At 39.2% G+C, this 24,263-nt stretch overlaps 1 protein-coding gene across 1 annotated transcript in view; it reads right to left on the minus strand.

Annotated features, from left to right (window-relative positions):
• The window catches only part of SNAPC3 (small nuclear RNA activating complex polypeptide 3), a 38,458-nt gene extending 15,050 nt beyond the window's left edge, over window positions 1–23,408 (minus strand). The window contains exons 1-5 of the mRNA XM_060102108.1: window positions 23,074–23,408; window positions 22,321–22,398; window positions 13,052–13,136; window positions 5,080–5,184; window positions 3,016–3,165 (exon numbers count right to left, since the gene is read on the minus strand). Of these exons, the coding sequence (XP_059958091.1) occupies window positions 3,016–3,165; window positions 5,080–5,184; window positions 13,052–13,136; window positions 22,321–22,398; window positions 23,074–23,393 (738 nt within the window). The 5' untranslated portion in view covers window positions 23,394–23,408. The remainder of the gene's footprint in view (window positions 1–3,015; window positions 3,166–5,079; window positions 5,185–13,051; window positions 13,137–22,320; window positions 22,399–23,073) is intronic.
• Window positions 23,409–24,263: the final 855 nt, after the last annotated feature.

Raw genomic sequence — 24,263 nt, forward strand, 5'->3', positions numbered from 1 at the left:
AAAAGTCCAGGCAAGAGATGATGGTGATTTAACCAGCCTGGTACCTGTGAAGGAGCAGAGACATGGGCAGATCCTAAATATAATTTGAAAGTAGAGCCAAAGCACTTGCTGATGCCTTCAATGTGGGATGAAAAGGAAACAAAGATGATTCCAAGGTTTTTAGCTAAGTAACCAGGTGTAGAATGAGTATATTTACTGATATGGGAACACTGGGGAAAGTACAGATTTGAGGAAGAAGAGAGAACTAGAGTCTGTTTTTGAACAAATTAAGTTTGAAATGGCTATGAGACATTCAGTAATTGTCAAGGAGGCAGTTGGAAAAAATAAGTCTGGAGTTCAGAGAAGATGTTGGGATTGGAGATAAAAATCTGGGCTAGGAATCTGGATGAGATCACCTAGGGAGTATACACAGAGGAGAGGTCTGAGGATTGATTCAAAGGGCTTAGTAACATTTACAAGTCAGGAGGATGAGAAGCATCCAGCAGAAGAATTAAAAGTCAGATAGGAAGAAAATTAGGTGGGTGTAACATTTTTTTTTTTTAATAAATAAATTTATTTATTTTTGGCTGCACTGGGTCTTCCTTGCTGCACACAGGCTTTCTCTAGTTGTGGCGAGTGGGGGCTACCCTTCGTTGCGGTGCGCAGCCTTCTCATTGCAGCGGCTTCTCTTGTCGCGGAGCATGGGCTCTAAGTCCGTGGGCTTCAGTAGTTGTGGCACACGGGCTCAGTAGTTGTGGCCCACGGGCCCTAGAGCGCAGGCTTCAGTAGTTGTGGCACACGGGTTTAGGTGCTCCGCGGAATGTGGGATCTTCCCAGACCAGGGGTTGAAGCCGTGTCCCCTGCATTGGCAGGCAGATTCTTAATCACTGTGCCACCAGGGAAGTCCCGGTGGGTGTAACATCTTAAAAGCCAAGTGAAGAAAGTGTTTCAAGTAAGAAGGAATATTCAATTGGGTCATGTGCTGATGAGAGGTCAAATAAGATGAGAACTAAGTCTATGGTGGCATCAGTAAAGTGATTTTGGTGGAGTGGTGATGAATAAAAGTGAGTGTAAGACAAAGTGGGGGGAGAAAAAGAGAAACAATGAATTGAGGTACTATTATTAATTCTTATTATTAACTCATTAACTCTTGAGACAGTTTACTGAGAAGAAAGCAGAAAGATGAGATGGTAGCTAGAGGAAGATACAGGGTCAAGAAGAGGTTTAGAATGAGAGATGGGAGATATTACAGCCCACTTGTGTACTGATGGGACAGCCAACAGAATGGAAAAAATGATGATGCAGGGAAGAGAGGGGATAAATACAAGAACAAAGTCCTTGGTTATGCAATGGCAGATGGAATCCAGTAGACACCTAGATTGGCTTTTGATAGCAGCAGGTTTAGCCCATCCATTGTAACAGGTGCGAAGGCAGAATGCATGGGCAAATGGGTAAATGTGGGTAAAAGATAATGGAAAATTCTTTTCTGATAACTTATTTTCTCAGTGAAATTAACAGCAAGGTTTTCAGCTGAAGGTAAGCCACAAGGAAAGGATGTTGGCAGTTTCAGAAGGAATAAAACAGTTACCTTGAAAAGTGGCAGAGTGTATTATCGACTATAGAGAGGTGGTAAAAATGCTGGGCAGCACTGAGGCTAAGTGAGAATGCCCAGTGACGCTTACAAATAATGGACCAAGAGAGAAAGAGATTTACAAAGATTGGAGTATACTTAAAACCATGAAAACCGCGGGGAAAGCCCAGAAGATCAATTTAGAATAAGAACTAAGATGAAACCTAAGTTATAATAACATCTATACGGCTGGTGATAAAGGAATGAGCAAAAAGAAGAGATTTGTGATGGTTCTTGTCCAAACTCTTATCTCCATTCTAGTTGTTCTAAACATCTTAGTGATCTACAGGAGATGCTGCCCCTCTTAAGTATGCCAGTAAATCTGAGGTCCTCTGCCAGAGTTGTACCAGGTAACAGAATTAGGTCAAGCTTGCTCTATGATGTAATCCAGAAGGATCAAGGCCCTACTGTTATTGAGTAAGCAATCCCTTCTGGAAACTGTAGGTGGCCAGTCTGCCACTTGGGTCCTTTCTATCCTGATCCAATGAGTATGCAGGGTTTCTCTGTCCTTTTGAGAGCAGCACCCTGGGAAACACCAGCAAGGACCATCACCAGATATTACATCCCTGTTTGCTTCGATCCTTGAACTAACAGGTTCTTCTATGGGCACTGATGTTCTCGGGTGGACTCCAACGCTTTGCTGGGGGCAGTTATGACAGACAAACTCAGAGTCTGAAAGAGAAGAGAGTGAACAGCAAACTCCAATGCTACAGTGAGGTCAAAGTGTATGAACATGGAATAGAGACCTATTGGTTAGACAATTAGGTGGCGGGTGACCTTAGAAAGAAGACTGTACAGAAAATGGTTGAGAAATAAATGGGAAATGAAGAAATCAAAACTGAATATAGCCTCATCTTTAAAAAGGTCTTGATGACAAAAAGAAGGGAAGAGGGACTTCCCTGGTGACGCAGTGGTTAAGAATCCTCCTGCCAATGCAGGGGACACAGGTTCGAGCCCTGGTCCAGGAAGATCCCACATGCCACAGAGCAAATAAGCCCATGCAGCAGAACTACTGAGCCTGCACTCTAGAGCCCGCGAGCCACAACTACTGAGCCCACGTGCCACAACTACTGAAGTCCGTGCGCCTAGAGACCGTGCAAAGCAACAAAAGAGAAGCCACCACAATCAGAAGCCCGCACACTGCAATGAAGAGTGGCGCCCGCTCGCCGTAACTGGAGAAAGCCTGCGCGTAGCAATGAAGACCCAACACAGCCAAAACTCAATCAATCAATAAATAAATTTTTTAAAAAAATAGAAAGGAAGAGATAAGCTTGATGCAATGGCATAGAAGAAGAAAGCATTTACCAGAATATTTATGAGCCTGTTCACCTAAAATCACTATTTCCTTAGCTTATTATTATTATTTCCTCTTGTTTTATGAGTGTTAGAAAAAAAAATCACCTTACCTTGCTGATGTGTTCAGGGGCTTGGTCAGGACTGTTGCTGAATTCCCCACCAATCTGGAGGTCACTGACACAGCAAATTGAATCCCTCAGTTCCGTGAGCTTTTGACTGCCCAATACCAGCATCGTCTGGTATGGTTTGTGTTCTTTGTGCTACAAGTCAGATAGTAAATAAATCAGTGTTCACTTAGAGACAAAGCAATTAAACTATAAATCCTGTCATGACCAGATCTAAATTAAGTTACTAGTTTTCTTACTTTAAGTTATTCCCATAATATGGTGTCCTGTGTTTTCTTAGATTCTGCATTTGTCTACTCGGCATCGATTAATTATAGATCCAAACTAATCGCCAAAGTTGTTTACATCTTCCCTGTGATCCAGAGCCCATACTCTAAAACCGTCTCTTTTATCTAACTCTCATATACCAAGCCAATATTTCCGCTGTCCTAAGTCAATCCAGAGCCAGGTACCAGAAACTAGGGACAGCCTGATAGCCCAGAGGCCACTGGAATTATTTAAGATAGCGAACCCTAAACTTTTACTCTGCCCTGCCATGTCTTTCCCATGGAAACCCAATAAAGGCTGTGGCCTATGCTTTTCCCTTGCCTCCTGACTGATACTGGTGCTTCCCCCTGTGGCCCTGCATGGTGTGGCATACTCTTTCCCCTCAGGAAATGTAAACAATAAAAATATTTCAATGGCACTGGCCTCTAGTGCTGTCACTCAGTCACCTCCATAAATTAAAATCCTATGAGTACAATTGAGATACTTGGTGCTGTGGTCTGACTGCTCATGTTTGTCCACAATTCACACATTGGAAGACCCAATGTGATGGTGTTAGGAGGTGGGGCCTTTGAAGGTGATTAGGTCATGAGGGTGGAACCCTCATGAATGGGATTAGTGCCCTTATAAGAAAGAAGTATGTAACCCAGAAGACCCTCACCAGATGCCGGCATGCTGATCTTAGACTTCCAGCCTCTAGAACTGTGAGAAACAAGTTTCTGTTGCTTATAAGGTACCCAGTCTGTGCTATTTTGTTATAGCAGCCAGAATGGACTAATACACCTGGCAATAAAAATTTTTTAGTTTAAGCTAAATTTTATAATCAAGATGCTACTAAAGTGACATTAACATGAAGAGCCTTTGGAATATAACTTCACTGTCTTTTAAATTTTCCTGGAAGTTACCTCACTGAAGTCAAGCAATCTATACACTACCTGCATGTTATAAATGCAGAGGTTTGGTTTTATTGGTTTTGTTTTGCTTTGTTTTGATTGATAATTTGAGATCTTAATCAAACAAGGTAATTAGTACTATTTCCCAGATAATTCATAAAAGTCTATTCATTCACAAGTGCAATTTATGTAGAGTAATATTTCAATGAAACTTTATCAAAGTTTATGATACATGTATTTGGAGAATCAAGAATATATACACTCTGGGGATATGTGAACAGATGTATATGTATAACTGATTCACTTCGTTATAAAGCAGAAACTAATACACCATTGTGAAGCAATTATACTCCAATAAAGTTGTATAAAAAAAAAAGAATATATACACTCTGGGCTGGGATAGAGTTCTCTTTATTAGAGACTCCTAAGAAATTCCTGGATACCCCTGACCTGTTAACTTTCTGCATTTTCATCTAAGAAGAGCTGTCTTTAGCTAGTTCAATAACATTCCCCAAATTTTGAATCAGTGAAAAAAAAACCCACCCCCTTCCTTCACCAGTTTTTCTTCAAAAATCAATCCTTAAGAATTCATATTTTCAGAATCATTGTGGATTTACATACACTTCCAGTTGCTACTAATACAGAAATCAGGTATACATTCTAACACTGTAACTGTAATCCTATTACTCAGATAATTTGAAATCTGACCTTATTTACCATATTCCTTATACAAAAAAGAACCCAAGAATATAGACAGAATGTCATATGAGACAGCATATGCTTGCATTTATTTTGGTTCAAATAAGGTTCCAATAATTAAACTTCAAATAATTAAATTCTCTGACAAAAGTCACTCATATTATCTGTGAATCCAAAAGGTTTTACTACTGACCTTATGAAATATAACAGGGTACAAGATATTCACAGATAGGATAAGCTCTCCTTCTTTAATCATGTCTGCTGGATTTTCAGGCTTTTTTCCTATGGCATGTGACTCCTGAAGAAGGAAAACAAGTTAATAAGACATTAAAATCAGACACTGTGACCCAGATCAGAGGCAGTGTAGAATAAGGGCTATAAACAAGGGCTTGAGTCAGCCCTGGGTTTGACTCCTAATTCCATTTCAAGAAAATTGTTAAAAACCTCTCTAAGCTTTAGTTTCATCATCTATAAAAAACAGAAAATACTTATTTTACAGAATGGTTGCTGGAAATGTATAATAAAGCATCTAATAAGACATTTGGCACTAAGTGCTTAGCAACTGATGATAAAACAGGAGTATCACCTAATGTTGGTATAATACTGGCAGTTACTAACACTTTTACATACCTCCGCTCACATTATCATAAAAGCGATTTGACGGATGAAGCTTAGGTTCACCAATTTACCCAAGGTAAATCAGAGTTAGATTGCAAATACAAATCTGTTTGACTCTAAATCCCGTTTTTTACTACACTGCCACATCTTTAATCCATCAATACATCACACTCTCTTTTATATGTGCTTAATAACTATAAAATAGAGGCCAGCAGGGAGGACTGGTTAAGAAGTAAAGGTGCAAAAGATGTTTTAAAAACAGATGGTAGTGACATTGTGCAAAATGGCACAGCAGGAAGCTCTAGGGGATCAGTCCCTCCAGCAAAGCAACCATTAAGATGGAAAGAGACTGGAATCAACTATTTTGGCACTCTGGAACCTCATCAGACACTTGTATCAACCAGGTGAGTGCCTGATGAAGGAGCAAGCTGCTGATCTTTCCTAGGTAAGCAGAGGGTGTAAACTAACTATGATGGGCTAAGAACTACCATCATTTAGCCCTGTTGCAGATGTGGAGACAGCAGCCTGTGGTCTTGGAAAAGGTGGCCAACACCAGGACAAGCAGTGGGATCTTGTTCTCCAAGAGCTGGGAAGAGTGTGTTTTGGTTGGTCTGGCAATGTCCTGAGGGCCTGGTGCAGATACTTGCCTTCAGTTTTACCAGCAGTGGCTTCCCCCAGCAGCATCTACTGGAAAATTTAAAGACACAGGACCCTTTGTGGAGTCAGACATTTAAGGAAATCTTAGTCAGGTCACTGGCTGACCAAAGTGATAATTAATCAGAAACATCAGTGACCATACGGGCATACCTTGGAGATATCACAGGTTCACCTCCAGACCACCACAGTAACAAATACTGCAATAAAGTGAATCATATGAATTTTTTGGTTTCCCAATGCACATAAGTTATATTTACACTATACTGTACTCTGTTAAGTGTGCAATAATAGCATTATGCCCCAAAAAACAATGTACAGACCGCAATTTAAAACACTTTTTGCTAAAAAATGCTATCTTCTGAGCCTCAACAAGTTGTAGTAATAATGTCAATGTTCACTGATCATATAGATCACCAAAATAAATACAATAATGAAAAAGTTTGAAATATTGTGGGAATTACCAAAATGTGACAGAGACATCAAGTGAGCAAATGCTGTTGGAAAAATGGTGCAATAGACTTGCTCAATGGAGGGTTACCACAAACCTTCACTTTGTAAAAAAACGCAATATCTGTGAAGTATATAATCAAGTGCAATAAAATACGGTATGCCTGTACACAACAAGGACTACACATTGGAAAAACAGTTTGGAAACGTCACAAAGAGGTCCAGCTCTCAACAAGTAAAGAACACACTCAGACTGTCTAGTTCTCAACAAAAACTTATAAAATACACAAAGAAACAGGAAAATATTGCCCATTCACAAGAAAAAAAGAATTTGACAGAAACTACCATTGAGGAAGCCCAAACATTGAAATTACTAGTCTAAGATGTTAAATCAGCTGTCTTAAACGCACTCAGTTAGCTAAAGGAAACCATAAACAAAGAACTAAAGGAAATCAGGTGCCTCAATAAGATTAAAAGATGATTTCTCAGGACTTCCCTGGTGGTCCAGTGGGTAAGACTCCACGCTCCGAAGGCAGGGGGCCCAGGTTCGATCCCTGGGTCAGGGAACTAGATCCCGCAGGGATGCCACAACTAAAAAGTCCACATGCCATGACTAAGAAGTCCACATGCCGCAAATAAGAGTCCGCGTGCTACAACTAAGACCCGGCACAGCCAAAAATAATAAATAAATAACAAACAAACATATATTTTTTAAAAAGATGGTTTCTCACCAGTAACCACGTAGATAAGAAGGTAGTGCAATGATATATTTAAAGTTGTGAAAAAAAACGAAACAGTCAACCAAGAATTCTACACCCTGCAAAACTAGCCTTCAGGAATGAAGGAGAAACTAAGCCATTTTCAGATAAACAAAAGCTGAGGGAGTTCATTACCAGTAGACCTGCCCTATAAGAAATGTTAAAGAGAATTCTTCAGCCTGAGATGAAGACACTAGACAGTAACTTGAATCTATAAGAAATAAGGAACACTGGTAAAGGTAAAAACATAAGTAAATATAAAAGTCAGAATTACTGTACTTTTGGTTTGTAACTTCTTTTTTTCCTTATGTGATTTCAACAGCAAATGCCTAAAACAATATTTATAAACTATGTTAACAGACACGTAATATATAAAGATGTTATCTGTGACAATCACAATATAAAGGGAAGAGACGGAGAGGTATAGGACCATGTGTGTACATACATATATATATATATATATATATATATATATATATATATATATGTATGTACACACATACACACACTACTGAAAAAGTTGGTATTACTAAAACTAGGTTGTTCTATGTTTAAGATGTTAATTTTAATCTGCAAGGTAACCACTAAGAAAATAAGAACACATACAGAAGGAAAACAGAATGGAGCCAAAAGGATACACCACAAAAATTCAGTTAAATACAAACTGAATGGAAGAACTGAAGAACAAAAAACATATATGACATACAAATAGCTAAATAGCAGAGGTAAATCCTCATCAGTAATTACTCTAAATGTAAATGGACTGAACTCTCCTATTAAAAAGGCAGAAGACTGGCAGGTTGGATAAAACGAGATCCATCTATGCACTCTCTACAACAGACAGACTTTAGATATGAAGACACAAAGAGACTGAAAGTAAAAGATGGAAAAAGATATTCCATACAAATAATAACCAAAAGAAAGCTGAGGGTGCTATATTACTGTCAAACAAAATAGACTTTAAGTCAAAGAAAGGTCACAAGAGACAAAGAAGGGCATTATATATTGATAAAAGATACAATCCAGCAAGATACAATACTTATATGCAGCTAACAACGGAACTTCACAAGATATAAAGGGAAAACTGACAGAACTGAAGGGAAAACAGATGGTTTCTACAATAATACTTGGAGATTTCAATACCTCACCCTCAACAATAAGTAGAACATCCATATGGAAAATTAATAAGGAGATAGAAGACTTGAACAACACTAGAAACCAGTTAGAACTAACAGACATATATAGAACACTCTATCCAACAATAGCAGAATATACATGCTTTTCAAGGGCACAGGGACCATTCTCTAGGATAGACCACCAAGTGTTAATAAATTTTAAAAATTAAAATCATTAAAAGTATCATTTCTGGAACCTCCCTGTTGGCGCAGTGGTTAAGAATCCGCCTGCCAATGCAGGGGACATGGGTTCAATCCCTGGTCCAGGAAGATCCCACATGCCGTGAAGCAACGAAGCCCATGTGCCACAACTACTGAGCCTGAGCTCTAGAGCCCGTGAGCCACAACTACTGAGCCCATGTGCCACAACTACTGAAGCCCAAGGGCCTAGAGCCACTGCAATGAAAAGCCTGCACGCCGCAACAAAGAGTAGCCCCCACTTGCTGCAACTAGAGAAAGCCCACATGCAGCAACGAAGACCCAATGCAGCCAAAAATAAATAAATAAAATAAATATATATTTTTAAAAAGTATCATTTCTGATCACAATGGAATGAAACTAGAAATCAGTAACAGGAGGAAAACTGAAAAATTCCATGTAGAAATTAAACAGCATGCTTTTAAACAACCAATGGGTCAAAAAAGAAATCACAAGGGAAATTACAAAATACTTTGAAACAAATGAAAACAAAAACACAACATAAGAAACTTATGGGGGCTTCCCTGGTGGTGCAGTGGTTGGGAGTCCGCCTGCCAATGCAGGAGACACGGGTTCAAGCCCTGGTCTGGGAGGATCCCACATGCCGCGGAGCAACTGGGCCCATGAGCCACAACTACTGAGCCTGCGCATCTGGAGCCTGTGCTCCGCAACAAGAGAGGCCATGATAGTGAGAGGCCCGTGGCACCATGATGAAGAGTGGCCCCCGCTTGCCGCACCTAGAGAAAGCCCTTGCACAGAAACACAGCAAGAATAAATACGTAAATAAATTTTAAAAAAAAAGAAAGAAACTTATGAGATGTAGCAAAAGCAGTACAAAGAGGGAAACTTATAGCTCTAAACATCTACATTAGAAAAGAACAATCTCAAACCAATAACCTAAGGAACAAGGAAAAGAAAACTAAACCCAAAGCTAGCAGAAGGAAGGAAATAAATCAAAACTAACTCAAGAAGAAATAGAAAATGTGAATGGACCTGTAACAAGTAAGAAAATTAAATCAGAAATTAAAAACCTCCTAACAAAGAAAAGCCCAGGACCAGATGGCTTCACTGGTGAATTTATCAATCCTTCCTGAAGTCCTCCAAAAAATCTGAAGAGGAGGGAATACTTCCTAACTCATTCTATGAGATCAGCATACTCTGATACCAAAGTCAGACAAAGACAATATGAGAAAACTACAGGCCAACATCCCTTATAAATATAAATATAAAAATTCTCAACAAAATACTAGCAAAACAAGTTCAACAGCATATAAAAGGGATCACATATCACAACCAAGTGGGATTCATCCTCAGGATGCAAGGGTAGTTCAACAAATGCAAATCAATGTAATATACCACACTAATAGAATGATGGAAAAAAACACATCATCTCAATTGATGCAGAAAAAACATTTGACAAAATCCAATACCCTTTCTTGATAAAAACATTAAATAAAATAGGAATCGAAGGGAACTTACTCAATATGATAAAAGTCATATATGAAAAACCCACAGCTAAACTAATACTCAATAGTTAAAGATTGATAAGGATGTACACTTCTGCCACTTCTATTCAACAAAGTACTAGAGAAATTCTATCCAGAGAAATTAGGGGGAAAAGGAAGGAAAGAAGGAAAGAAGGGAGGAAGGGAGGAAGGGAGGAAGGGAGGAAGACAGGTCAAGTGAGCAACCAAATTGGAAAAGAATAAAGTTATCTCTGCAGATGACATGCATGATCTTCTATGTAAAAAATCCTAAAGAACTCACACACAAAAAAAATCCTGTTAGAGCTAATAAATTTAGTAAAGTTGCAGGATATAAAACCAACACAAAAATCAGTTGTATTTCTATACAATAGCAATGAACAATTTGAAAAGAATATTAAGAAAACAATTCCATTTAAAATAGCAAGGAAAGAAATAAAATACTTAGTAAACAATTTAAGAAAGGAGATGAAAGACTTGTACACACAAAAAAACTACAAAATGTTGCTGAACAAAATTAAAGACAACCTAAACAAACTGAAAGACATCTTTTGTTCATGGATTGGAAGACAGTATCCAATTTGGTAGTATAATGCTACCCAAAACAATATAAAGATTTGATGCAATCCCTATCAAAACCTCAATGCTTTTTTTGTTATTACAGAAATAGAAAAACTCATCCTAAAATTCGTATGGAATTTCAAGGGACCATGAATAGTGAAAACAATTTTGAAAAAGAACAAAATTGGAAGACTAACATTTCCAAATTTCAAAAATGACCACAAAGCCACAGTAATCAAAACAATGTGGTACCAGGATATGGACAGACATACAGACCAATGAAATAGAATAGAGAACTCAGAAATAAACCTTATTTGGTCAACTGACTTTTAACAAAGGTACCAAAACCACTCAATAGGGAATAGACAGTCTTTTGTGCTGAGAAAACTGAATATCCACATGCAGAAGAATGAAGTTGAACCTTTACCTTATACCATACATAAAAATTAACTAAAAATGGATCAACTTAAGAGCTAAAACTATAAAACTCTTATAGAAAACAGGGTAAAATAAAATCTTCATGACGTTGGATTTGGCGATTGTTTCTTAAGTATGACATCAAAAGCACAAATAACAAAAGAAAAAAACAGATAACTTGTATTTTATCAAATTTTTAAACTTTTGTATATCAAAGGACACTATCAAGAGAGTAAAAAGACAATCCACAGAATGGAAGAAAATATTTTAAAGTTATACATATGGTAAGCGTCTAGTATCCAGAACATACAAAGAACTCACAACTCAAAAACAAAGAGACAAACGAGCCAATTTAAATACTGGCAAAGGACTCAAAGGACTTTAATAGACCTTTCTCCAAAGAAAATATACAAATGGCCAAAAAGCACACGAAAAGATGCCCAACATCAATAATCATTAGGGAAATGCAAATCAAAACCATAATGAATACCACTTCACACCCATTAAGATGGCTATTATCAAAGCCTAGAAAATAATAAATGCTGACAAGAATGTGGAGAAACTGAAACATTCCCACATTGCTGGTGGGAATATAAAATAATTCAACCCCTGTGGAAAACAGTTTGGTAGTTCCTCAAAATGTTAAACCTAGAATTACCATACGACCAAGCAATTCCACTCCTTGGTATATACTGAAAAGAGCTGAAAATGGACTCAAACAGATACTTGTACACTAATGTTCATTATAGCATCATTTACAAGAGCCAAAAGCAGCTATTACCCAAATGTCCAACAACAGATGAATAAACAAAATGTGGTATATCCATACAATGGTAATATTATTCAGCCATAAAAAGGAATGAAGTTCTCATGCATGCTACAGCATGGAAGAACCATTAAAACATTATAGTAAGTAAAATAGGCCAGATACAAAAAGAACAAATACTGCATGATTCTACTTATATGAAATATTTATAATAGGCAAATCCACAGAAATGGAAAGTAGAACAGAGGTTACCAGGGGCTGGGGGAAGGGAGAATGGGGAGTTGGTGTTAATGGGTATAGAATTTCTGTTTGGGATGATGAAAAAGTTCAGAAAATAGTGGTGATGCTCACACAGCATTGTGAATGTACTTAATGCCACTTAAATGAACATTTAAAATGGTTAAAATGTTAAATTTTATGTTATGTAAATTCTACAATTATAAAAATAAGTGAGAGAGAACAGATGCCCTTCTGCACTATTAAGTGCCTAAAACAGCATTTGGCTCGTAATAAGTTATCAAGAACATGTACTGAATGAACCTATCATGTCTACTAACACTTAATTCCTCATTATTCACCATCTTAAATTATTCTGAGGGTTTTAGCTAAGAAATAATGGATTAGAAAAGAATATAGTTAAACCAAAATCAGGAGCAGAACAAAAATATCAGAAAGAGGGTGATGAAAGGCATGAAATAAGCCTAATACAGAGGGCAAGACCAAAGTAAAAGCAAAAATAAAGGCTGAGATCTGACAGGAAAATGTGCCATCCCTTGATTTTTTTCCTTTTTTTTTTTTTTTTTTTTTTGGCTGCACTGCATGGCTTGCGGGATCTTAGTTCCCCAACCAGGGATTGAATCTGTGCCCTCGGCAGTGAAAGTGGAGTCCTAACCATTGGACTGCCAGGGAATTCCCCATCACTTGAATTTTATTGATCTTTTTCTCCTACTAGTTCCCAGTCCCAGTGAAGTTTCTCTAATTTGTTTCTAATTAAGCACATCCAATATAAAGCCACCATACAGTCATCACTAACATCAATGAGAGTGTGTTTCATGGGAAAAGGTGGAAAAGATAAGACATTTACCATCTCATAAGCAAATGTTTCTTGTCTGCAGACCCGGTCTATCGTTATCGTTTCTTCTCGGTGTTCCAGAAGTCTCTTTCTAACCCTGTTACAAGAAAAATCAAACTTCAACATTCTTTACTGGGGCTTCAAAAATATCTTTAATATTTAGCTTTTTTTTTTTTTTTTTTTTTTTTTTTTTTTTTTTTGCTGTACGCGGGCCTCTCACTGCTGTGGCCTCTCCCGTTGCGGAGCACAGGCTCCGGACACACAGGCTCCGCGGCCATGGCTCGCGGGCCCAGCCGCTCCGCGGCATGTGGGATCTTCCGGGATCGGGGCACGAACCCGTGTCCCCTGCATCGGCAGGCGGACTCTCAACCACTGCGCCACCAGGGAAGCCCTAATATTTAGCTTTTTATTCTGAACTAATTTTAGACTTAAAGAAAGGCTGCAAAAATAGTACAAAGAATTCCTTTATATCTCTTACCTGGCTTTCCCTGTTAACATCTTACATGTTCATAGAATAATTATCAAGACCAGGAAATTAACATTAATACAGTATTATTAACTAAAGAACTTTTTTGAATTTCACAAATTTTTAACTTTAGTGCCTCTTTTTTTTGTCCCAGGATCCTATTCAGACACCACATTGCATTTCTAATTTCTCCTTTCCCCTCCAGTCCTTTACAGTTCCTCAGTCGCTGTCTTTCATGACCTTGACATTTTCAAAGAGCCCTAATCAGTGTTTTTATAGAAAGTCCCTCAATTTGGGTTTCATTGCTGTTGCCTCATAATTGGAGTAAGCTTATAAACTTTTGACAAGAATACCACAAAAATGATGTTTTCCTCCTTCTCACTGTATCATCCTGATGTTCATAATGTTAATATTAGTATGTCTTATTCCTGTAGATATCTACCTTGGTTAAGCTCCTGTCTGCCAGGTTCCTACATTACAAAGATATTTTCTTTTCCTTTGTCCCTGATAAGTGTTTGCGGGGAGATATTTTGAGACTATGCAAATCTTGTTTCTCCTCAAACTTTCATCCAGGAATTTTAGCAGTCACCAGTAGATTTTGTCTACAACACTTATTACTGTGGTTTATACCTAACAGTGATTCTCTATTTTCCTCCTTTAACATTTATTCATTGGTATTATGAGGAAGACCTGCCTCTTTCTTCCTATTTATTTATTTATTTGGTTATTTATATTATTTGTATGAACTCATAAATATTTACTTTATTCTATGGGTTAAAATCTAATACTATTGTTATTCTGTTGCTCAAATTATTCTAGTTTTGGCCACTAGGAACTCCTTCAACTTGGCTCTGTTCTTTCAACAAGTCATCTTTTTTTTTTTTTTCTTGTTAAGCATTTCCTTACTTTCTGGCACCACAGAAGATGCTCAAGGCTCACCCTGTATTTTCGTGTCTCAGCCCTGGAATCAACCACTTCTCCTAGGAGCCCTAGTTCCTTCACTGGAGAGACGTTTAGACACCTGTACCTGAGCATGAGGTGTTCTCATTGTTACCGCAGTCACTGCTCCAGGACTCTCAGCAGAGAGAGGTACGAAACATACATATATATACTAAACCACACATGTACAAATATCTGTTTCTGTATTTTTCTGTTTATATATTTTTTAACTTCAATAATGTAGTTTATTTAACCCAATACTCTGTTATATATTTTTAAAGCCATTGAGTTTATACTAATACTTCTAATCCCAAACTAAAATCAGGATTCATTTTAGCCTTCAACCTTTCCTTGTTTATAACTTTTCTCCACAAGTAAGAAACCCAGCTCCCTTTATCTATAATCTATTCACTTACACGTTCAGTTCTTTAAAAAACATGGTTTCAGAATTGCTAACCTACACCCCTGTGAAAAACACTAAAAATTAGTAGTTCTTTTTGTCTTCAGCCTTACAACACTGAATCCAAGTACACTTTTTTTTGTTTTGTTTTGTTTTGCAGTACGCGGGCCTCTCACTGTTGTGGCCTCTCCTGCTGCGGAGCACAGGCTCCGGACACGCAGGCTCAGCAGCCATGGCTCATGGGCCCAGCCGCTCCGTGGCATGTGGGATCTTCCCGGACCGGGGCACGAACCCGTGTCCCCTGCATCAGCAGGCGGACTCTCAACCACTGCGCCACCAGCGAAGCCCCCAAGTACACTTTGATACAGAATCAGATTAGATCTTTCCTACTAATTCTCTTCAGTGTTGTTATGCCATTCATTTGTAACACAATTAGACTCATTTGTTAGTTTTCATGTTCTATTTTGGGTCTCCCCCTACATCTTGGCTGGTTTTAATTGTCTGATTACTTTTGGGTTGTGTAAAATATATGTGAAACACTACTATGACTCTAAGAGTTATAAAAAGTATACATATTCACAGAAGTATCATTCCCTCTTTGTCCCAACCACTAACCTGTACCTATTTCCTCCTTTCTTTCCACCTCTGTCCTACCAACCCACCACAGGCCACCAATCTCTACAGTCTGGTTTACCCTCTCCATTTCTTTTGTTCAAATACACAGATACCTATGTATTTTCTTATATTCCTTTTTGTGTCAGTCTGAGTTCATTTAGGAGAAAAAAACTAAACAGTAATTTGAACAGAGAAAGCTTAATCTAAAGAATTATTAACTTTTAACAGAGGACTGGAGTAATGAGGGACTGGCAAGTAAGAAGTAGAGAACGCTAGAGAATACAGGAAGAGCACACAAGGAACCCTACCCCTTGTGCTAAGAACGAATACCCAAGGAAGGGTCCCTTTTCTTCCCCCAGGACTGAGAGCCAGACCCTGTTGGAGAGGAAATGGCTGTGACTCGCTGAATGGCAGAGAAGTTGCTAGGGTGCATCAGTGGAAACTGCTGGAAATCTGCCCTCAAGGGTGTCAGGAAAAGCTTTTCCAGGGAGGTTTCAAGGGGAGTGGAGTGGCAGGGAAAGCTCTGTGTTACTGACTGCCGGGTACTGCGGGAGCTGGATGCTGGGGAAGCTGTGTGCGCTGCAGGACCCTGCTGAGCCAGCACATGGCACAAAGAAGCAGAACTCCTTCCTCATGCAAAGTCTCTCCTGTGCCCTTTACTGACAAAGCTTAATACTGTGCCAGTTGGGAAAGGAAAAATATTTAAAGAGCTGAGACTCATTTTTACAGAGTAGGCGAAAAGGGTACACTTTTAGATGACAGCCAGTAAATTGATACCCAGTGAAACTTCTTTTTTCCAAGAAGGGTAACATATGCTTCTGGGCTTTGCTTTTGTCACGTAACAGTATTTCCTAGAAATCTCTCTACTGGTTCATCCTTCCTTATCCTTTAGCACAGCTACACAATACTGCACTGTGTGGATGTCCTATAATTTCTTCAACACTATCCTATGTATGTATATTTAGGATATTTCAAATATTTGCTATTACAAATAATGCTGCAACGAATAACCTTATGCATAATAAACTGTCATATTGTTGGAGGTATATCTTCAGTAGAGATTGCCAGAAGTGGGACTGCTAAGTGCCTATGTAATTTTGTGTTGAGCATTACCTGATTTCCCTAGAGGAGGGCTGTTATCAATTTACGTTTCTATCAGGAATGTCTGAAAATGCCTGCTTCCCTCAGCCTCATCAAAAGAATGTATATTTTAAAATTTGTGCCAGTCTGATAGGAGAAAAAAGGTATCTGTCATTTTAACTTGCATTTCTCTAATAATGAATCTGCATGAACATTTTTTCACGTTTGTGAGTCATTTTTATATCTTTTTTGTGTGTGAGTTATTGGTTCACATCTTTTCCCCATTTTCCCTTTGGGTTTTTGGTCTTTGTCCCTCAACTTTTAAGGTATTATATATTTGGGTTACCAGCTCTTTGTGTATATGTTATATTTTCTCCAAGTCTGGCAGCTGTCTTTTGACTTTGTTTATGGTGTTTTTTGTCATGCAAAATTTAAAATTTTTATAGGTAGTCAATTTTATCAATCTTTTCCTTTTATTACCTCTGGATTTAAATCATAGTTAGAAAGCCTTTCACTACACCAAGGTAGGTACGTTTCACTTTCTACATTTTGATCCCAATCCCTCTGGAGTTTATTCTTGTGTACAGCGTCATACTAAATTTCCATATGCATTTGAATCTAACTGGACTTTCTCTTCTATTCCACTGGTCTATTTGTCTATTCATGAACTAGTACCCACTGTTTTAATTATAAAGACTTTGTAGTATATTTTAATATATGGTAAAATTACCAGGCACTCACAATTTTCTCCTCCTCACCCAGTTTTTTTCCTAGTTATTCTTGAATATATTCCATATGAACTTTATTATCAACTGTCTAACTCCAAAAAATAACCAATATTTTTAGTATTTTTATTGGGATTGCACTTAATCTGTAAATTAACTTAGAAAGAACTAACAACATTATAATGCTTAGTATTCCTATTCAAGAACAGAGGCTATCTTTCAATGTTTTAAAGATTTTTTGAGTCTTTCAGGAGGGTTTAAAATTTTCCCTTACCTCAGTTTTACACATTTCTTGTTAAATTTATTCTTAAGTATTTAACCTTTTTGACTATTGTAAATGGGATTTTCCTCCACTATTATGTCCTCTAACTGTTTACTGTTTGTATCAACAAAGGCTATTTTTTTTATTTATCAATTTTGTATCCTGTTCTTACACTAAATTCTTTGTTGGTTTCTGTCTGTTTTAGCATTGATTTCTTTTCCAGGTAATACCATTAAATCATTCACAAATAGAACTAGTTTTTCTTCTTTATCTACTCTTATGCTTCTAATTGATTCCACTTGTCAAACTGCATGGCTAATCCTATAATACAATGCTGCAAAGCAGTGAGATACTAGGCATGCTTGCTTATTCCAAATCTTAGCAGAAATACATGTACTGCTTCTCTATTAAGTAAGATACTAGCTTTACAACTAAGGTATATATATTTTACCACGTTGTAACAGTAGCCCTGTTAGAACAGTTCCATGTTAGAATGGCCTGATTTTTGTTTTTGTTAGTAAATTCTAGTTTTATTATGTTGTGATCAGAGAGTGCTGTTTGTTTTATTTCTACTCAATGGATGTTATGATGTTTCCTCTGTGACCTAATATATAACCAACTTTTGTGAATGTGTCACGCAGTCTCTAACACAGGGTTATAAATTTTATGTATATATATATGTATCTCCATAAGACATATCCTACTGATTATGTTGTTTAGAGCTCTTACCTCCTCACTTTTTTTAGCCAGTTGATCTGTCTTGTGCTGAGATTGGTGTATTAAAGTGCCTTATTGTTAGTGTGTTTCTAGCTATGTTTCCTTGTATCCCCTATAGTTTTGTTTTATAAAGTTGGTTGCTGTATTCTTTGGGGTATATATATTTATAAGTATTCTATCTTAACTGTGGTTTGTGGCTTTTAGCACTAAAATGTGTCCTTTGTCATATTTAATGTTTGGGGACTTGAATTTTATTAGTCTGTTATCAGGACCATTACATCTGCTCAATTTTTCTTTCCATTTATCTGGTATACTTTTGTCCCACCATTTATTTTTAGCCTCTCTGAATTACTTTATTTTAGATGTGTCTGTTGTCTCTGCAAGGTTTTTGTTTTGTGAGCCTAATCTAAACCCTTTTATGAGACTGGAGAAAAACTGATGCCTTTGGCCTCAATTCTATTACATTTTCTAATTGTATGTATTTTGTTATATTAGCTGGTTTTTTTCATTATGAGACGTGTCTTTCTGCTTGTCTATTTTTTTAAAATTTATTTATTTATTTTTGGCTGTGTTGGGTCTTCGTTCCTGTGTGAGGGCTTTCTCTAGTTGCGGCAAGCAGGGGCCACTCTTCATCATGGTGCCACGGGCCTCTCACTATCGTGGCCTCTCTTGTTGCGGAGCACAGGCTCCAGACGCGCAGGCTCAGTAGTTGTGGCTCACGGGCCTAGTTGCTCCGCGGCATGTGGGATCTGCCCAGACCAGGGCTTGAACCCGTGTTCCCTGCATTGGCTGGCAGATTCTCAACCACTGCACCACCAGGGAAGCCCTGCTTGTCTATTTAGAAATTGCAGAGGGAGGTTTGGTCTTTGCATTTTTGTTCCAGTGGTTACCTTTGTATTTATATATTTTTTAATGCCCCTTGTTACCCATTTTCTCTCTGAAATATAACTGTTTTACTAGGACACATCTCAGAGTTGATAATTCTGAGTTAATTTTCCCAGGTAACCAGTGAGCCCTTTTAATTTGTTTGGGTTTTCTTCCCCATTCTGGAAATTTTTCTTAGATTATATTCTTAAATATTCTATTTACAAGCTATTGTATTAAAAACAATGTTGCTGGGGCTTCCCTGGTGGCGCAGTGGTTGAGAGTCCGCCTGCCGATGCGGGGGACACGGGTTCGTGCCCCGGTCTGGGAGGATCGCACATGCCGCGGAGCAGCTGGGCCCATGAGCCTGTGCGTCCAGAGGCTGCGCTCCGCAACGGGAGAGGCCACAACAGTGAGAGGCCTGCGTACCGCAAAAAAACAAAAACAAAAACAAAACAATGTTGCTTAACCTCTGGAGAAAAGAAGAAGTGCTAGAAATGTATTTTATGCCACAATAACGGGGTCATGTACTTAGGTTTTGTTTTTACTTTACGTTTTTAAGTTATTGGTAGGGAAAAGAAAGGAAGGTTTAGTGAAAGAGAAAGCATAGAGATACAGATTTTTTGTTTTTTTTTTTTGTTTTTTTTGTTTTTTGTTTTTTTTGTTTTGTTTTGTTTTTTTTTTTTTTGCTGTACGCGGGCCTCTCACTGCTGTGGTCTCTCCCGTTGCGGAGCACAGGCTCCGGACACACAGGCCCCGCGGCCACGGCTCGCGGGCCCAGCCGCTCCGCGGCATGTGGGATCCTCCGGGATCGGGGCACGAACCCGCGTCCCCTGCATCGGCAGGCGGACTCTCAACCACTGCGCCACCAGGGAGGCCCCAGATTTTTTGTTTTTGGCATAAGCCTAATTCACTTGTGGTACTGTTAAGATTAAGATTAGTCTTATTTTAAATATAATAGTTTTAAAGTACATCAAAATATTCCCAGCTAAGGAATGCCGCACTAACTCCTTTTACATTAGATGATACATATAATTCTACTCACATTTCCTATGGAAGGGACTAGAAGACAACCAAGGAGATCCAGTTGATCTAGTAACAGAAAATAGCCAGGGGAAGCACTGTGTAAAGCAGTCTGAAAATTACTATTTCACATAGCTCAATAACATCATTATAAGCCAATTAGCATGTAATTAACTACAGAAAAAAAAAGTCTGCTTTATAAATATCATCAACTTTCTTCTTTTAGCCAATCTCTAAAAAATCACTTCCTTAGGTTATGCAAGTTTCATTTATTCCACTCATTCTACAAATATCTACTGACTCCCTATTATTATATGCCAAAATTCTAGGAATGAGGGACATGGCAGTGGGTGTGACAGACACAGCTTATGGAACTTTTAAGTCTAGCTAGAAAACAAAAAATTAAATAAGTACAGTATAAGTGTGAAGAGTATTTCAACAGAGAAGTATCGGCGGCTACATGAGCATAAAAGGGGAGCTAGATGGAGTCCTTAGTCCTTCAGCTAAAACTTGAAAGATGAGTAGAAGTCAGCCAGACCGGGGGATAAGGCAGTGTGAGTGTTCTAGGCAAAGGCCTAGGATGAGAGAGCACATTCTAGGAACTGAAAAACAGTGTAACATGGCTGGAGCACTGCAGGGATGTAGGGCCAAAAAGATCAGCAAGATCCATTCTATAGAGAACCTTGTGATCCATTTAAGAACTCAGGACTATGCCTAAGAACCATTGAAAGATTTTATGTAAGAGAGTGAGACAATCAGATGTGCATTTTAGAAAAAAAATCCAAATAATCAATCAACAATAGTTAAAAGGTACCAAATGGAGTAAAGCAGTCCTACAGGCTTAAGGGCAATTCACAGATGAAGGAGCTTGGACTCTAAATGAGCCTTCAAGGACTTTAGAAATGTTAAAAGAATTCTAGACATTACAAGTGTATCCATTTCTAAAGGGAGATAGATGGGTTGTAGAGATGTGGAAATGAATGTTAGGGACTCAAAGACTGGTTAGGTTAGGGTTCACTTGGGAGAGGGGCCACGTGCATCCTGAGGCACTGAAAGAGAAAATGGTTGAAAACAAGTCAAGAAAGGCAGATCTGGGCTATGTGGAAGGTTTCAAATGTCTAAGTAAAAAAATCTGAAATTTGCCCATAGAGGAGAGGTTGATTTCTCAATTTCTCAGCAAATGAGCATGCTTAGGTGATAGCAGGATGGATAAGTCAGGAGAAAACACAGGACATAGGAAAGACAGGAACCTTTTATAGTGCTCCAAGTGTTGCTAATGTAAGTGTTAGCAACAGGGATAAGAGAAACAGATTTGGCAATTACAAAAATAACCCAACAAGGTAGGGTTGAAACGCCTGCCTAAATTTTTGAGGGGGACAATAGAAAGGGTAGGATAAAGGAAGACAACATAGCTGAGATGGTGCAAAGTAAGCGGGCTACAAACTGGAAATTACAAACTTCACTATTCCATGCAGTTTCTCTATAATAGTATTACCATAGAGCAGCCTTTCTCAAAATGTGGTTGGCAGACCGGAATTGATCTATGAGCTATTTGTTTTCCAATCAGTACAGACAATGAGAGTAAGCATTTAGAAATGTTCACACCTATATGACAGTAATATTACTGTTGAATTTAATGATAAAAAACTTGGGAGTTTTATTATGTTTGCCTTTTAATTTCATTTTTCTAGTAATTCATTTTTATCCTAATTTACAAAAGTATGGATCTGACAGAAAATTTTAAAACACGAGTCCTTTACCACACTATCAGAGTATTTAGCTTGCCACCCCAAAATCTAAGCGGATTAACTGTACCTTTGTAAACACTTAAAAATAAACACCAATTTGAATATGGACTGGATATTAGAGATAATGCTGTTACTGTTAATTTTCTTAGGTATAATAATACCACTCTGATTAAGTAGTAGGATCATACTTTTAGAAGCTATATGCTGATGTACTTAGCGGTAAATTATCATGATGTCTGCAACTTACTGAATGGTTCAGCAATAGAAAAAGACACACACGAGGTATCTCAAACACATACAGCTAAAGCCAATACGGCCACATGTCAACAATGGTTGAATTTAGGAGGTGGGATAACAATACCATACTGTCAACTTTCGAATAATATAACGTTGAAAAAATATTTAAATAAGTAGCAAGTAACAAAAGCAAAGTCCTCCATACCCCAAAGTCACTAGGTCAGTATTTTCTGGGATGACTTCTGGATCCTCCCCTTCCTCAAGGCACTTCAGTTTATCAAGACTAAAACAAAAACAAACAAACAAAGCAATCACCGCATCCTGTCCTTAGCAAGCAGGGGTTGTGTCCTAAATACATCACTGAATAATTAAGCAATCAAATAACCAGAATTAAAGGCGAATTCTGTGCAAGTATTCTATAAAGAAAGGGATATATGGCTGGTTGAAGGCGGCCAATACTGTTAAATGGAGAAAGAGATCGTTATTTTAATATTTTCATTTAAAATAAGGCACTTTGAAGAATATCTCAATAACAGCATACCCAGGAGGTCCCCAAAAGAGACCAGAGATAATCAAAGTTTTGACACTGTTGTGGTTAAATCTCCTTCCAGCCTCATCATAAACTAAGGTTCCTCCGTCGTCAAAGTGTCTTGTCAAAGACAGATACACGTCGCTGTTACTGATTGCTTTCCTACATTAATAAGCACTTTAAAAACTAGTGAATAGAAAAATCAATCTTTCATGTGGCTCTCTCGTCCCTTCAATTCCACTAGCAGAAATTGTGCATTCCCATCACGGGACTTCTCCCGTTGTTCCGGGAAAGCTTTGATAGGGCGGCCCTTCTACCCCGGGGAGTAAACCACAGGCCCGCCCCCACGATGAGGCCCAGGGGCGCGCAGGAGCAAGGCTGCACCCGGGTTGACTCCAAGCCGCAAGAGCCCCTCGGCCCCGCACTCACCCGCACACCGCCCTCAGCTCGGCTGCCGCTTCCAGGCTGCAGCCCAGATCCCGGGCCACGGCCTCATCCTCCCGGCCGGGGTCTGCAACCCCTCGGCCCCCGGGCAGCGCCGGTGCCGGCGGCTCCTTCAGCGACAAGTCCCCTTCACCGCGCAGCCGGCCAAGCCACAACTCCCCGAAAGCGGCCACATGGAAAACGCGCGTATTCAACTCAGGAAGCTCGTAGTCTGGGAAGTTGCAGCCGCCACTGCTGGGAACAGGGTTCTGCCTGCCACCGACCCCGCCGCCGCATGTTGAGCCGCCCCTGCTGCCTTCAGCCATGTTCGCCCCTCTCCCTTCCCGGCGAAAAGCGGCTGATCAAGGCCTCGCGGGGCTTGCTGGGTCTTGTAGTTGCGCGTAGCCCGGGCCGGCGAGCAACTGGGCTGCACTGGCGCAGCTTTAGACACTACGTTTCCCGTCAGGCCCCGAGTTGGGCCCGCCCCCGGGCGCGGCAGCACGAGCCTCCGCGTGCAGGGCTTGAACTCATTGTTCTCTGGTCTTGGCTCACAAGAGAGCGGCTGCGGTTTTCTTTTCACCGCAGCTTGTCTGGGTGGGTTTTCAGCCCGCTCGGTTACGCAGCATCGCTCTATGCGGGATAGGGCGGTTTTGGCACGCCCCTTGGTCCCCCTTGTTGTTTTCCTTCCGGCCCTGAGGTGCGGAACTTTTCCTTGACTCCAGGGTTCGAGAGCTGCGCTGCTGCCTCACTGCCCCAAAGCCTGAGAGACTTGAGGGTCGAAGTCTGAGACCCGGGGCACGACTGGCCCTCCAGGTCCGGTTCGTTTAGAGTGTTTTAAGGTGTTTAGAGTGTTTTAAGTTTCCTTCTTGCTCTGATATCCTACGGCCCCATGTTAGTGTGTATATACGTATCATTGCTGTACACGCGCAGAATAATGTTTATTGAGCGCCTACTGTGTATCAGACGCTGTACAGTATTATCCCTAACGTATATTTTTAAAAATCACAACAGCTTTTACAGGCAGGTATTATCATCCCAGTTGTGCTGTTGAGGAAGGAGTTAACTGCTAGGAAATAGAAGCAAGGTCGGAACTCTGGGATTTTATCTGTAAACTAAGAAACTCCCTCCAATCTGAGGACCTGAGGATGTGCCCTTAGACATAGCTTGTGTCAGACAGTGGAGCGTTCGAAGGAAAA

The sequence above is a fragment of the Mesoplodon densirostris genome, chromosome 6, assembly GCF_025265405.1.
Source record: "Mesoplodon densirostris isolate mMesDen1 chromosome 6, mMesDen1 primary haplotype, whole genome shotgun sequence".
Classification (NCBI taxonomy): Eukaryota; Metazoa; Chordata; class Mammalia; order Artiodactyla; family Ziphiidae; genus Mesoplodon; species Mesoplodon densirostris.